We start from the raw sequence: 17,022 nt of genomic DNA on the forward strand, positions 1-17,022 counted from the left end.
TTTTTTTATAAATACTCAGAGCATAAACTATGCTTGTCTTATTTCCTTGCTTTTTCGTCCCTATTTAAGTTTGGTTAAGTTTGATAGAACAATAAATATCATTGTTGTACTTCTTTTACTTAAAAAATTATACATATATACATATACCTATGTATGTAAGTACATATGGCTACGTAAATAAAATAAAGTACATATAACATTGGCGATATACATCTACAAGATGTTTGGCCGGCTTCTCCTAATATTCGCCGTGGGTTATATGGAAAGACTAGTGACTAATTTTTGGAAAAGTTGTAGCCTTTGTTGTTTAGCATGAACCCACAGCTCACAGATTGACAGTCACACACTCGAAACACACTGTTCTTTCACCACTTTATATACGGTACATTTAGGGTGATTTTACAACATACTCAACAATTTATGAAGTACCATATTTTATTTAAATAATGTTATCACTAGAAATTTTAAAAAGTATATAATAAGTATACTTGATCACATAGATGGATCACTCATAGTAAAAAATCATTTGATGTTGTTCGGATTAGCATTCAACGTATATTTACAAAACATCTTTACTGGGACTAGGACTGGGAAATTGACGGAATTTATAAGGCGTATGTACTAAAATGGTGATTCAGGCCGGAAGAATCAGAACTTCATAAAATTTTGAGTCAAAGTTGGAGATTTTATCGTACAGACGAGGAAATTAATCGCAGAGTCTTCTCGTACTAACTCCGCTTGTATAAGATAAGGTTCTAAAGTATAGAGCTTCATTGTTTTAATGCTATAAAATACAATACTTATATGTACATATATTTAAGACGCACAAGTAACCTGGACTTCTTAATGGTTAAAAAACAGGACCTGAACCATAACTGAACCAAATATTCTTGCTGCTTTCTTCTAGTCCGAATTTCTTAAAAAGAGAAGTACAAGTGTGTATGAATAGTACACATTTTTATTGAAATCAAAATTACTGCATTTACTATGAATTTAGAAAAACCTTTCAAATAAAAAAGTATATTCCAAGTACCAGCTGCTCCCTCATAACTTTGTAAAATGTGACTTCATACAATTTGTAACGTCGCCTTACGACTAAAAATATAAATCGTTGAAAATAGACCGTCTTGTTTGTTGTAAATATTCAAAAGCTCCAGCATCATTTATTTCCCCAACCATATCGCATGCTCTATTTATAAAACAAATACATAGGTACGTACATATGTATGTATATTTGGAGTCTGGCCCATGCACTCGTCTACTGGCTCTTGATAAATATTTTCTTGAATTAAGCAAAGCTGTGCAACACTTGCCAACTTCAAGTATTTTCTCAAGTTTCCACAGATTAAAACGACATTTGGTGGAACTAACCATACATGTATATATAATATAATCGTATGTATTTACATATGCACATATTTTCAAATATTTACATACTTTCATACTATCTACAACACATGAATGCACTGAGTAGACTAGTGCCTAAACTTAGATATGTATGACTTACAATTTATATGGCGTTCGGAGAGCAAAAAGTAAAAGCCCTCAATGCATTTACTGAGTTTACGATGAAAGATTTGTAACACAATTGAGGCTATCAAACAAATAGCGCACTAAAGAGCAGAGCAAAGTACTAGTGCGAGGGGGTATTATGCAAAACGGCAGAAGGGCATGTGGGTAGGGAGCAGACCAAGCATGCGGCCCAAAAATGTGTAGTAGAGGTTGTCAAGATAATCGCTAGTAAAACAAAACGACAGCGACAAATCCACCAATTCATCCGTCATTCAAACGGTTTTATGAGCAGCTGACGGTAGCTGCATTTCGGATGTGACAACATACTCGTTATATTATATGGTATATGTATGTGCACATGTGTGTATGTGACTGCATTCACATGTAGGTGTGATGTGTATATATGTTTATATAAGGCAACCGGCTTATTTTGATAACTAGAGAGAAAGGCATCGTAACCGGTGATTGTGGTTTTGGTATAAATGGGTAACGGTGATATTGCGCTGCGGTTGCAGATTTAGCAAATGCATTTTAGCTGCATACATACAGAAATTGTTACAAATTCTCAATGTTATTCTGCAAAAAATTAGAACAGCATACGTTTTATCGATATTCAAAAACTCTTAATACATTTTATTTTTCAATTAAAACAAGAAAAAATGTTAACGAAGAAATTGTTGAGATCAGATCACTATATCATAGTGATCATCTTTATTCTGATTATGATCGCTCAGTTTGGATGGCAGCTATAAACTATAGTGGTCCCATCTGAACAATATCTTCGGAAATTGTATCAATGCTTTGGATAATAATATGTACTAAATTTTATGAAGATACCTTGACAAATATAAGAGTTTTCCATAGAAGGACTTTAGTTTAATCGTTCAGTTTGTATGGCAGCTATATGCGATAGTTGTATATAAATATAAATATTTGATGAAAAGATGACTGTTTGTATGTGCAAATAAGTTTTCTTCAAGAGATCTCAAATTCAATTCACTTACAAACGTTTATACCTTTGTTTTTTCTATAATTTTCATATGAGTTCGAATTTAGTTCTGCATTTCATCCACAATTCGCTGCTTTTTGAATCATGTAAATATTGTTTCTCGTTTGGTTTTTACAAGCATTTTTCCAAACCCTTGTAAAACTGTGAAATCGGCCGGTTTTTTTTCGCATAGGCACCTCTATTTCGCCCGGCACTAAAAGGGTTAATATAATGTTCTAAATATAATATTAATATACATACTTTATTGATTACGCTAAAATCGGTACAAGGAAATTCGTGGAAAATTGCTGAAATCATAGCAATATGCAGAAGGAATTCGGAAAACTTGAACTAGGCACAATTTGGATATTCTCTTCCATCTGCAGACAGGAAGCGGGACTCATAAATAGGCTGATACATCAGTAACACATGTTAAAATATAATATTCCCTACATACAAACAAAATGTATACTCACAGAAGGCAGCGATCGCTGCGAGCAGGGTTAACCATTTCATGGCGTTTAAACGCGGTGGCGGCAACATTTTACGGCTTTTGCTGATGCTTTTGTAGCTGTACGTTTGCGTTTGGCTATTAGTACGCTTAGTTGTTGCTGTAATTATTCTCTATCCAAATGTTAATTTACAATATGTTTCAATATTGCGCACAGAGTTTAGTGTGCGAACACCAATTTAACACTTGTTTGTCGGTATATTTTTCTTCGATTTTTAACACTGCCACATTTATGTTGCTTTTATAGCTGGTGAAGGCGGGAAGAATTTAAATTAATATTACATGTGTGGATAAATTACACAAGCGCAATAGAATAATTGGGTTCTACGGACAATTTGTGGTATTAAAAACACTTTTCTCTCAAACAAATATTTCGTGTGGAAAACAATTTGCTATTTCACTAAAAATTCACTTTAAATCCACTATAAATCACTGCACATTTTATAATTTAATAGTTGAACTGCTTTTTCGATTTTTGCGTATCTGTAAAGAAAAGGAGAGATTAAGATTGTTAAACACTTATTTGCATGTAATAAATAATCATTTTACAACAACATTTGGTGAGCAGTTTAATTAATTTACAGTTATTTACATCCCCATATGTGTTTGTAGACCCGTCAATCATTTGACATGCATCAATTGTCATCTTTCTTAGTCGTAAAGTTCATGCTCCCTTTATACGCCCATATTCATACACATATTTGTACATATGTACCTCCCTATCACATCGAGCTGACGCTCATTTGCTAATGAATTGGAAATAATCTCATTAAACACCACAAATAACCCCATTATGTCGTTTCTAGTACATGCTCGTTCACCTCCCACTAGTGAATTCAATTCTGGAGCATGCACACTCCTACCTTTTACCAAGTGTCTCTTGAATGTTCTGAACAATGGTTTTTAGAACCGATGCATTTTCGGTACGACGATAAACGATTGCAATTAGTTGAAGAGGGTTGATGGCCGCTCCAAGTGCGGATGAAATGAGAAAACTTTGAGAAGGAATGAACACGAAAGGAAGGCGGCAAAACAAGACAAATATTGTAAGAAAATATTTTCGAGTATCATAGATGTTCCTGTATTTAATATCTTGAGATGTTATCAATATTATTGCAGTGCTTGAGTATACAGCGATTGCTCTCCGGTCAGATCCCTTCAATAAGGGGGTTTTGTTTATAGATATTAAATAATATGAGCTCTAATACTACTAGTACTGGACAATCGTAATCGATGTGTGGACTTGGCGAATTCCATTATTTTTCCTTTGCTAGTGTCGATCTTTGACGCGTGCTCAAACAGAACTGAATCAACCAATCACAAAACTGTCAGAAAAGATTTTTTAGTACGCAATGTCATCTTTCTAACGCCATCTAGCCGAGATTGGACTTATACAACATGAGATATAGATAAATAACGCCATATATTAAAAAAATAATGGAGTTCGTTTCACTACACCTAATATAATATATAGAACCTTATATTAACTCGATTAAATAAACCGTTTCTTTACTTTCATGTATGATTTTATTTTGTTGTATTCTAGCTAACTCTAGCATCTATATTTATACCCTGAACAGGGTCTATAAGGTTTGCCACAAAGTTTGTAACATCCAGAAAGAAACGTCGGAAGCCCTGTAAAGTACCAGAGCCGATTAAGCTATGTCCGTCTGTCTGTCTGTATATACGCGAACTAGTCCTCAGATTTTGAGATATCGATCTCAAGTTTTGCAAACGCTCTTTTGTCCCCAAGAAGCTACTCATAGCAACATAGTATTAAGCTGTGTAACAACTTACAAAAATCTTCAAGCTTTGACGTTTCACCACTTCTTTTGATGAAAGGAAATATACAAGTGAATGTTGGTTGCGCTCAATGCGGCAAAATGCAAATATGTTGCTTGTTAGTATGGCTCATTCAAAGGCGACAGAAAATCAATACTTTCACGTAATTTCCGCATTAAACGGAAAATCGCATTACAATTGCCAACAACGCCTGCCGAAGGTGGATGCGACGCTTCTTGCGTAAGCAAAGTAGCTCAAGGAATGCTGTCAGCGGAGTGAAGAATAAGTTGGAGGGTCTGTAATATGACCAGTAGTGCCGCCAATACAAACATCCTTTCAATTTCCGCTTGCCAAGTTAAGGAGTTTGGTTGACTGAAACGCTATGCGAAGAAGCTATAAAGACATACAAATTAATGAGGGGTTAAATTTTTGAAGCTTGAAAGAAAGGCTTTTTGGGATAGACCAAATGGCGTAGAATTTTTCGAACCCGGTTATTACTATATTTTTATATTTAACAAGTCTATTCGCATTTTTATAAAAAATATTATGCCTCTATAGTATAAACTCTTACTTTGTTTTAAATTAATAGATATAGTTCTGTTCTTATTATATTGTTTTACCAAATCGGCCATATGGTCAGTAAACTGCTCAGCAATGTTAGACCCATCACTATTAAAATAAGGATGAGATTTCAACTGGAAAAAGGTCGATTCCATTTCCTCATGACCTATTATATTATTGTCATACGAAATAAGCCTGCAGTTGGGGTTGAAAACTGGTTTTTGTGAAAGCTTTTGAGCAGCATTAACAGTATAACTCATAAAACTAATCCGTTATATAACAATTTCCGCTGTATTGACTTAGGCTAGGCACACAGCTGACACGTGTCATTTAATTTAACTACTTGTACAAAGGGAGTAAATTTTACCGAATGTATATATACAGGGAGTAAAATAACAATACATACCTATGTGGCATACATATGACAAAATGGTTTTTACAAAAAAACGAAAGTTCTCTATACATATGTATATTATTTTTTATTTTGGCAGCCCTCAAAACAGTTTGTTCCATACTAGGCACAGTAGAAAGCATTAAAATTATATACAGACATATATAAATTTTAAACAAATCGGAAATATACTCCACAGTGCAACAGCAAAAAGTATGCCGCAAGTGGTTTTAAACCAGCTGTCAAAAGAACATGCGCATAGAGAAATTTAGAGAAAAGGTCACAGGGCAGTGACACTCAAAAGCGCACTGTACACGGCGAATCAAAATAATATTAATAAAACATACTGAAGACAAACAAGGAAAGAACACAAACAACAACAATTAATAGAATACGTAAAAATTTGTGAAAGAAACCATCAATTGTTGTTAAGTTTTGTGCCTCAAGACTTACGTAAGTAAGTAAGTGAGTAAAGAGCGCACAGCCAGTGGCATTTAATGCCACTTCATATGTCATGCCCCGAAAGCACAACAAAAGCGCTAAGAATAATTAAAACAACTACAACAACAACAATAACAAATACGCAAACGACATTGACGAGCAGTCGCTAATGCTTAATAGAAATTGAAAACCAACGGATGCAATGGACGCTAGCAAAAACAAAAGAACACATGAAAAAACAACAACGCAACTATGCAGACAAAGCGTTATATTTCGTGACTTCCGTACCAGCGTTGCCCCGGGCAGACGTTTATGCATCGGCACTGTGAGTGTGCGCGAGTGTGTGTTGCATTTTATGAGTGTGGGTGGTGCGCGGATGGCGCATCCAGCAAAAATGTGGAGAAAAATGGTGGAATTGGAATGTTGTTGTTGAAATTGAAGTGTGACGCTGGTTGGATGACTGACTGTGCGTGACATTTTATTGACAAAATACTCCGTCTGCCTGTTGCATGAAGTGCGAGACAAAAAGCATACAAAAACTGATGTGAAAATAATTTTGGATGAATATAAGTATGTACATTTGTTATACATATTATACAATACATACACATATATAAAAATGGTTGATGAACTCAGTACGTATATACATGTGTATGAACATAGGAAAGTATTTCAAATTTTAGTGGCTTTAAATCTGACACATACAAATACTCATGGATTTTTGTAGGAATAATAAAAAATATCATTAAGCTCATTTATTTTAGAAATAAATGAAAAAATTATGTTCTGTGATTCTTATGAAAATCGAAGTATAACAACAAATGTTAGTTGTGTCTGCTTTTTTATATATTTTTAGTTGAGGTTATGGGCAAAACATATCATAATAATGTAAACGAGATAAAAATATAGCATTTGAGATAAAAAAATGTCTATTCACATTTCATATAATAGTTTTAAATAATTAATTTCTTTACTTGTTTTAAGCTTTGGTATCTTTTAGAAAAATTTACAAAGTAAGGTAACAAAAACCAATTTTTTTTACAATTTTACGCTCATGATGAGTCCTAAAAGCGTTGAACAGCTTAGTATAGACAGAACGATTATAAAAAAGTAGATCATATTTGTCTTGTCTCATATTATAGAGAACATAGGATTACGTTAATGAAAATAATTTTACTATAATATTATATTACAGTTCATATAAAAAAACATTTCGAAGCTTATTTTTAAACAATTTTGTTTGAGAATTATTTCTTTTTTTATGAAAAATAGTTTTATCTTAATGGCTATTTTAAAACTCAAAACAAGTTAGTAGTTGATTGGTTAAAAAGAGAGGCGCACGAGCGCTAGACTGTTGTGCTCCTGAGTGATAAACAATTAATTATCCAGCCACTAAGTGGATTAAGTTGGAGCATTGGGAGCCCTGTAAGATATCGCGTCTCAACCTGCTGGAGGCTGGGCATTAGCAAAGGTAATTGCTAGTCTACGGGGATATGAAAACGTTGTATTTTATTCCTCATGGATCTTCTTTTCTCGGTCGCATTGCCAATCTAGCCCGAGTTCATTAACCAAGTCGAGTATGATACCATGCCCGTAGTTACGTGGAGTCTGGCTGCAATTGCCTAAATTAATGAGCTGGCTGGCCGTAAGTATTACAACATACTTCACTTAAATATGTATTGGTCGGATATCGAAGGTAACCTCCAAGGGCTTTTGATTGTGTAGTTTTCATTGCGTCCGTAATTCTCTTTAAGCAGACCCGTTACAACTGTTACAGAGGTTTAATTTGGCATTTTTTCGAAGGTACCAAGTTGACCAAGTGAGATCGTAAGCCCCATTTAGGGGCAATAGCTCTTCTACAGGGATTTCAAAATCGAAGAGCTAAGAAGCCCCAATTTCTATGTATTCTTTCCAGCTTAGTTTTTTATTCAGGATAATGTCGAGATAATTGACAGAGCTCGAGTGTGTGGTAGTTGTACCCTTGAAAGAGGGTAGATTGAATTAAGAAATTGTTGTGCTTCTTGTAAAAAGACAGATTTCTTTTTTTTCTGGATTGACAGTTAAGCCGTGAATTTATAATTCTGATTTTGGAAAGTTGACATCACTGCTTCAACCACACAGCATATGCTACAATAAATCTTTTGCGGTTAAATTTTGAGAAATGCTGCCGAGTTGACCGTTATTGCCTGAACAAAAGCCAGGATATTGTTGTCATCTTTAAGAAATAAAAAAATGTTCGCTTGGAGAATATATTTTCTGGTTAGGAGTATATATAAACTTTGTTTAAGTGTGTAGTAAAATCTAAATCCGGTCGTTTTTAGGGTCTCATTTGCCGCTTTCGAAAATCATCAGAGGAATTTTTACTCCCCTCGATGGACTCAGCAAGTTTCTCAAGTGTATATTTTCATAAAAACTTTCTTATTAAAACCATGAAACCAATAAAATAGGGGCAAATTTTAATTTATTTTGTATTAATTTTTTTCAGATTCATATAAGCGGGTACAACTGTATTTTTGTATGTATTTCTGCCTGTAAACATAACGACATAACTTTAATTCAAATTAATGCAAAAAAATAAGTCGTGGACGCGAAAATTTTACAGTACTTTTAAAACGCAGGCTGGCAAAAACAAAAAGCTAATCAAATTCAAAAAAGTATTTCCACTTTGCAGTGAATTTATTTGCTTTATTTCGACTTCCTCTACTCGCATAAATTTTATAATTTAGGGCGCATTGTGTTTGAACATTTAAAAGGGACACCATGCAAATTCAGAGCAATTTCATATGTACGAAACAACAACAGCGGGATGGTGGAAAGAACGCTGCTAGACATAATTTAATTCGAATACGCCGCTCATATTGAGGCACAATGTAAATAAGAATGTAGCTGCAAACAAAAGCCACTTGAATTAAATTTTAATACCGACAATATATGTAGGTTATATGTATGAACGAGTCTATAGCAGAGGCGACAATCTAGTGAATATGGACAGGCGCGGAGTCGAAACTGACTGATGGTCACATATGTCAACCACAGCGGACGCTCGGCTCTGTAAAGGCAACGAGTGAATGAGTGGAACAAATTTGTGGCTGTGCAATAAAGGGACGAACAGAAGCTGATATTTTCATATGGTAGATACTATACATACATATTTGATAGTGATTCACATGTGACCAGTGCAAAAAAAGCTCCTTAATGGCGCATAGTACAAGTACTTGCAAGCACGCATAGCAACTGCGCTGTAAACTTACGCCAACCGCGAGATTTTACGAAGGTAATTGTTTTGGGATTTAATTAAGTTTCAAGTGCACTGATGTACATATGGAGCGCGTAGAATGCACTGCTTGGCGCGTCCATCAAATGATGTGTGACTTGAACGTCGCCAGGGCCGAACTCATGGCCGATCACTCGACTTTTCTTGACTTGGACTTGACTCTATTGAACCGACAGCTAATTCGGGCATTGCTGAAGGGAGTAGAGGGTATGGCGACCCGCATTTTTATAGCGTTCGCTAAGCAATTTGGTTCACATATTTCGTGCACGTTTTATTGGCTTCCCGTTCGATGTAAAAGCAGGGGCAATTGCTGAACTTTAAGTGAAGGAAGCTATAAACTATTATAATTCGTTTACAACTACTTAATTTACTTTATTGTGCGCTTATGATTATTCATCAGAGCGGAATAGTAGATGCCTGTGCAGTTGCATAGATAAGTTAAACAAATTGTTTGGTTGAATTTTCTATAAACACTACACTTATCACTTCGTTTAGCTGACATTTGACCCAAGTCGGCGAGAAAAGTAAATCCTTTGGTGTTCGCTTTATACAAACATAATCAAGTGGTGCATTAATTTAGTTAATTTTAACAAATTGCTTTAATATTATTTGGTAATTTGATTTGTATTATGGCGGCGATAAAGTTTTATTAACCTTATGCGTTGTACACATTATCGGGATTTAGATTATATTCACAAATTTGTTGAAAATACATACATAAACATATGTGCATATGTATGTATTTATGCAGGCATATAAGAAACTCCGTTTTCTAAAATCTGTCTATTAAATTAAAATGAATTGAAATCTCAACTTTAATTTCAAGTTAAATCGCTTATCGTATTCTCTCAAGTGTTATCGAAAATAATCGATAAGTTACTAAGTTGATTTTATGCTCCACTATAAATATGTTTGCTTTTTTATACATATGAAAATTTAGTTTATTTTTATTAAATAAGGCAAAATGATTTAAATATATAGGCCAGTGCAAAAACTTTTGAAAATGGCTAAAAGTGGAAAATGAGTTTTAGGTGTTGAACCGATTGACCCGGGTGATTTGACATTACAGTGAATTAGAGAGGGAAAAAATATTTATCGAAAGTAGAAATAGTTGCTAAAGCTCAACCAAAAATAGGTACATACATACACGTTTCGCCATTACTTACAAATACGCTACTTTAAGCCGGACTAAAATACATATGTACAAACGAGTATGTACAAGTATATAGATACATACATATTATGCATATCACTGCATATTTATTGATGTACATACACATACATGTATGTATGTACATATATCCTTACTATACAAATATTAAGTACCACACAAATGTGCATCCTTGGCTTGCACTTAGCAACAGGACACTTAACATAGTACTTAGAATAGAAACAACAACAACCGAAAACATCAACGAACACGACAGCCACAGCATCTGCAACAATACCAAGAATTAAAGCAACAAAACAAAGATGCCTTTCATGGTGACTAAATCAAAATAAGTTGAAAACCTAAGTGCATGCATAAAAATAAGAGAATACTCTAAAAATATGATATAAACATACATACCTACAAATATCTGCAGTCAGAAAAATGCCGAAAATGTTGAAGAAACACGACAACAAAAATAAACTGAACTAAACCAGCCAGCAGCGCAACCAAATAAGAACACAGGTATATATACATAGATATGCAAGTATGTATAAGATATCCATCTATATATTGAAACAATAGCGACAAGCACGCTGCAGTGCCCGACTATGCAATTGTGCACAGCAACGGGACCTTTTATGAAGCATTGGCAGCACAAATAATGCTTAGCAATATAAAAACTATCCACCAAAAGCGCTACGGCAACAATAGCAACGACACTCGCTTTGCTTCGCTGCGTGTGTATATGTTTGTATATATACATATATATATATATGTGTGTACTTATTTGGTACCGTATTTACCGAGAGCCTGCCTGAATGTCTTAACATCTGCCTGATGATAGCGCGACTAACGTGCTGAGGGTTAATATCCTGTGTCGTGCAAGGATAATACGAATGACTACTACAATAACAACAAATCATTTAATACTATATAGGCAAGTATGTATACAGCACGGCACCAAGTGTAGATAAACTATTTATGATGCTGCTGCTGCCAGCTGAAAATAAGAAGTATCACTTCTGGAAAAAGTACTCTCAACAGTATTGATATGGATTTATGTATGTATGCGTGTTGACAGGTCAAAGCGATGATGGCGAGTAAAGACGACTGCACTGGCAGAAATGTGAGTTATATTAACATTTTATTTGGGCATTGAGTGAGAAAAAACTAAAACAATGACGTTTAGCGATCAATTGAATGTTTTTTATACCGATAAGTTCAAAAATTTCTTCAATTTTGTATCACCCCTATTGCGAATGGCTACTGGACTACAGTTGTTGGTAACTTAACAGGATTTTTTTTAGCGTATGGCTATTGAAGCCAGCATACTTTAACGCAGATAACAACCCTGAATAAAATGAAGCATAAAGAAATGGAAAACAACAGTATTCATTAGAATTTAAAATAGTTATTTTAGTAGAATTGAGTTAATTTCTACATTCGTAATTTCTGTGCGTTGAACCTGATTTCAAATTGATTAATATTGAAAAATTAAAAAAAAATCAATCACAACTTTTACAGTCATAAATATTAATTTAATCAAATTAATGCAACAATAAACAATGTACATATGCACATTCTTCAAAAATATTTCACAACAAAAAAGTGTGTAAGTAAATATTACTTGAAAAACTCATAAAATATTGTGCGTTATATGTGCAATGATTTTTTTAAGATCAATTTTGGTAAATATATTATATATATAATATATTGTACAATATTTCAAACAAAATAATCAAAATGTACCATAAACGAAAAAATCATGAGAAAAACATGAACAAGTTTATTTGACATTTTAAATTAAAAATATTTTCGGAAGACACACTTTATATAATGGAATCATGGTTCGTGTTCAGTTACCACTCAAAACACACAGTTTTATTGAAGAAAAATATACTTTTGCATCATAAAAAGGAAGCAAAACAGTGACATTATGAGCGAAATTGTTGACTTTTGACAAACTATGTTTTTCAGACAAACGACAAACCTTATATATCTATTATCAATTAATATATATATATCATATTAATGCGAAAAATTTCTGGTGTTTTTAAAAATTGTGAATTAGGTAGCGGTGTATTTTATTAAAAAATATCAAGAAAGTTTTAACGGTCCTACTGATGAGATTGTGAGCTATTTGAATATAAATTTGTCTACACCAGTGTTGCCAGTTTGCTTTTTTAAGGTTTTATTTTCTACTCTTTTTTAATTCCTTAAAATTATAACCTTGCTGTCAACATAGCTCTTGTTATTCTTCCACTACGCTTTCGAAGAATTTAGAAAGGCGGATAAATACAAAAATGTTTGGGGTTTCAGCTCTTTTCTGGTAATTCTAGGATGAAAGGTAGGTATTAACAATTACTGAAAATTCAGATGATAGACTTCCACTTTAAACGAAATTTTTTTGATATATAAAAGTTGTAGTTCGAATTTGTTACGGTCAGTACATACATTGAGTTCAGCTCTTTTTTTCAAAACATTTACATGTGAAAACAATTAAATTGTAACTGGTTCAACAATCAAGAATATGTGAACAATTCATTAAGGTAGTGTAATGGCTGTTTTCTGTTTAGTAAATCGAAGACAGAGTATGTAGAGCAGAAATATTAATATGCGAAACCCATATAAATAAATTTGACCTTTTTTAGAAATGCAAATTATTTACCATGTACCACGGCAAATTGTTGCCGCTAAACAACAAAGGATCAGAGCAGTCACGCTATCCTACACTGCAAAATGTGGTAAATGAAAAATTGCAACACGTGGCAATACGCTAAACAGGGATGACTACTATGTGCCACCCATCATATTGTGCAGATTTTGACAGTTGCAATTTGACAGTTGCCCAACGAAACATGTGTGTATAAGCAGGACATGCGCATTTAATTACTTAATACATATGAATGTACCACTAAAAGCAAAAAAACGATTTGGCATACAATGCGAATATACCAAGAACAAATGAATTTTTTCAAATACAAAAATATAAATGAAAAATTACTGCGGAAGCGTATATGTTATATACAAACGTTAGAGAATTGTTTGATCTTTATTAGGATAGAATTTTACTCTGTAAAGAACAACTATTTCTTGATTTTTGAGACCATGGAAGTGCACCGCACCCAAAATATCCTAATTTTAAAGGCAGTTCAGCAGTTTTTTCTCTGCAAATAGTCTGTCTAAATGCACACAAGTACACACCCTTTTCCGCACACAAGCGTTTATATGAATGTTTTATCTTCAAAACAAGGGGTTGGCGACGTGTTTGGGGCGTTGTGGAACAACAAGGGTGCTGCTGCTGTGAAAACTCAACGCTTTCTGGCAGCCGCATGGAAAATTGGCGATAAAATGAAGCGAAAAATCGATAGTTGCGACTTCAGTGACGGAACTCCAACGCTGCATGTGAAAGCGTGTGATTAATAAGCATTTTTTCTTTGAGTTAACACTTGTTTTTGTTAAATATATTTATTAGGCTTTGCATTAAATTAATTGTGTACTTGTTTAGAACAATGGCGACGTAAAGGTCGGCAGTTAGACAAGCAACTCACCCCATCGTAAGGTAATAAAGGAGTTTTTCGGATATTGCTTAGCTATTTTCGTTAGTTTTCTGCGCTAGAACCCACCTTGATTTGCATATCTGCTGATTGCTGCGGCACACACTGCATGCAATGATCGCATATTTCATATAAAATTAGCACAAACTTTGCTAGTCGAAAAATGGGTTTTTGCAATGGGGCGCGGTATGCAGCAGCAAAGAGCCACTAATCCACGGGGGTGACTCTTTGCCAGCTACACACGCACAACGCCACACCACAGCATATTGCGCTGCATTCAAATATTCCCAATTTTTCTAATTAACTTTGCTTAGCTTGGCACATTTTATGATTTTTACACTATTTAACTGCATATTTACTGCACCTGGAAATTTTTTTTAAAATTATTTTAAAGCACAAAAACTTTTTTCCACACGAAAATCACTAAACTCTACTAATGAATTATATTCTTTAAATTTAATTTATGCAAAATAAACACAAACCAAATTAAACACCACAATTTAAATTTGTGGTTGTATATTTGTGTCGCACACACGCACACAATTCAACAAACGAACGCGTAGCGCCGGAACCGGTTTCGCTTGATTGCTATTTGTGTTCGTGGCTTCGGTGTTATTGTTCTTAGTTTTGTTGCTATTGTAGATACACCGACTGGGGGTTGTTGGTGTGGTTGTATGACTGATTCACACACACGCGCACACAATCTGACAAACACTCACAGACTCCCTAAATGTACGATGAAACGTGAACGACGCGTAACCTATTATCACGAACAAATCCAAACGCTAACTGAATTCATGGACTCGAGCAATATGCGCTCTAACCTGCCGTCGCCTGTAATAAAAGTGTAGTATTTTTACTGCTTTTACATGTACACACCAACACTATTCGGGGAAATTTCTTGCAACATGCGACAAACTCGAGTTGCGTTCATGCAAGTTCGCGCGTTCGATGAAGCTTTGGCTGAGAAACCCGAAATTTGGTCAAATTTAGCCTTTTTATAACCTTGATATGTACTAAAGTGTATGAAATTTGCAACATTAGCTTTTTGGAAGTGCTGCAAAGTTATGATTAGTGGCAATTTTTTTATCGGTAGAAAACATTCCCCAAATACCTAACATAAAGTTCTGTACATGGTTGCCCGCAATTTATTTTATATAAATTTATAAAAATTGTTTATTAAAAACACCTATGGAGAAATATTTCTACCAAAGCAATTTGATCGAAAATCGAGGCGAGCACTAAAGCTTGATATCTTTTTTTTATTACACCAGATTATATATAAATCCTCAGCCATTTCTGCAAATTTTCTCGGATCAGATCGTAAGTATTAAAAGTTTTTTGGAAAATTCTCTCACAAAAATAAGAAAAAACGTCAAATTGGGTTGCACCGAAGCTATAATACAAAGGCTCCTAACAAGAACTTGATTTCGATTGTTCAGTTTGTATGGCAGTTATATGTTATAGGGATTTGATCTGAAATTTTTTTCGGAGATTACATTGTTATCTTAGACATTAAATCATGCCTAATTTCGTGAAGATACCTCGTCAAATGAAAGTGCAAGCACCTTTCTCCAATTGTTCAGGTAATATGGCAGCTATATGCTACAGTCATCCGATCTAAGCAATTTCTTCGGAGGTTGTTGCCTTAGAAAATAATTCATGCCAAATGTCGTCAAATAAAAAAGTTTCCTATACAAGTACTTGATTCCGATTGTTCAGTTTGAACGGCAGCTATATGCTATAGTGGTCCGATATCGGCCATTCCGACAAATGAGCAGCTTCTTAGAGAGAAAAGGACAGGGGACTAGTTGTGTATATACAGGCAGACGGACAGACCGACGGACAAGGCTAAATCAACTCAGCTCAGCATGCTGATCATTTTATAGAGTCACCGACGTTTCCTTCAAGGTGTTACAAAATTCGTGACAAGCTTTATATACCCTGTTCAGGGTATAAAAATAAACACTAAACTTTTGTCTATTTAATAACTGTTTCAATAAATACTCGTAAAAATGTTATCAGCTGACATGATGGATGTTTTTAACAGTTATAGATTTAACATGCCAGTAAAAACTTGCTCTAGTAACAATTTTGGCATATTGAACCGATCCGTTATAAAAGTTATCTTGCCACTTTTGAAGTGTTGTCCACATCAAACACAAATATTTGCTTCGCGCCAACTGATCGAACAACGACAAGTGTGTTACACAAACAAAAAGTATTCTTAACACGACTCATACCGAATCTTTGTGCACAGGGAGGGGAAATAAGCTCGACACTTAGCGAGCTTGCGCAAAGCACCATATTTGTTTTGGGTAATTTTCCGCCGGCACTTTGAGAATTTTATTTGTTTACATTAATTATTGGCGCTTTTGTTTTGATTACACAAATTTGTGGTGGCAGAAAGAGTAAACCAATGTTTGTGGTGTAAATCAAAATGCATAAAGTCACTCATGGAGTTATACAGAAATGTGTGTACATAATGTATGTATGTATGTATGTGCTTAATTACGATAAAAAATGATAAAATAACAAGTTGACAAGCAGAGTTCGAAATAAGATTTGTTTTTGTTGCATTTTTGGTGTGATTTTGTGATTTATTTTATTTATCTTGAAGGATGATAGCGAAATTATAGTGCTGCTTGTTAATAAAAAGACTGAAGCAACGAACCGCGAAAATTATTAGCAATTATTATTATTAAGATATCTTGATGAAACTTGGTACATATGTTCTTTAGCGCCGTAAGAAGCTTGGTATTGTATATGGCAATTGTATATAGAAATCAGACCACTGCCACACCCACAAAACACCATTCCTCGAAAACGTATAAAGCGTCATAACTAAGCCG

At 34.3% G+C, this 17,022-nt stretch overlaps 1 protein-coding gene across 1 annotated transcript in view; it reads right to left on the reverse strand.

Annotated features, from left to right (window-relative positions):
* The window catches only part of LOC106619349 (Down syndrome cell adhesion molecule 1), a 146,808-nt gene extending 131,847 nt beyond the window's left edge, over nucleotides 1-14,961 (reverse strand). Inside the window, 2 exon segments of the mRNA XM_070108539.1 lie at nucleotides 2,977-3,258; nucleotides 14,653-14,961. Coding sequence (XP_069964640.1) covers nucleotides 2,977-3,043 — 67 coding nt within the window. The 5' untranslated portion in view covers nucleotides 3,044-3,258; nucleotides 14,653-14,961.
* Nucleotides 14,962-17,022: the final 2,061 nt, after the last annotated feature.

The sequence above is a fragment of the Bactrocera oleae genome, chromosome 4, assembly GCF_042242935.1.
Source record: "Bactrocera oleae isolate idBacOlea1 chromosome 4, idBacOlea1, whole genome shotgun sequence".
NCBI classification, from domain to species: domain Eukaryota; kingdom Metazoa; phylum Arthropoda; class Insecta; order Diptera; family Tephritidae; genus Bactrocera; species Bactrocera oleae.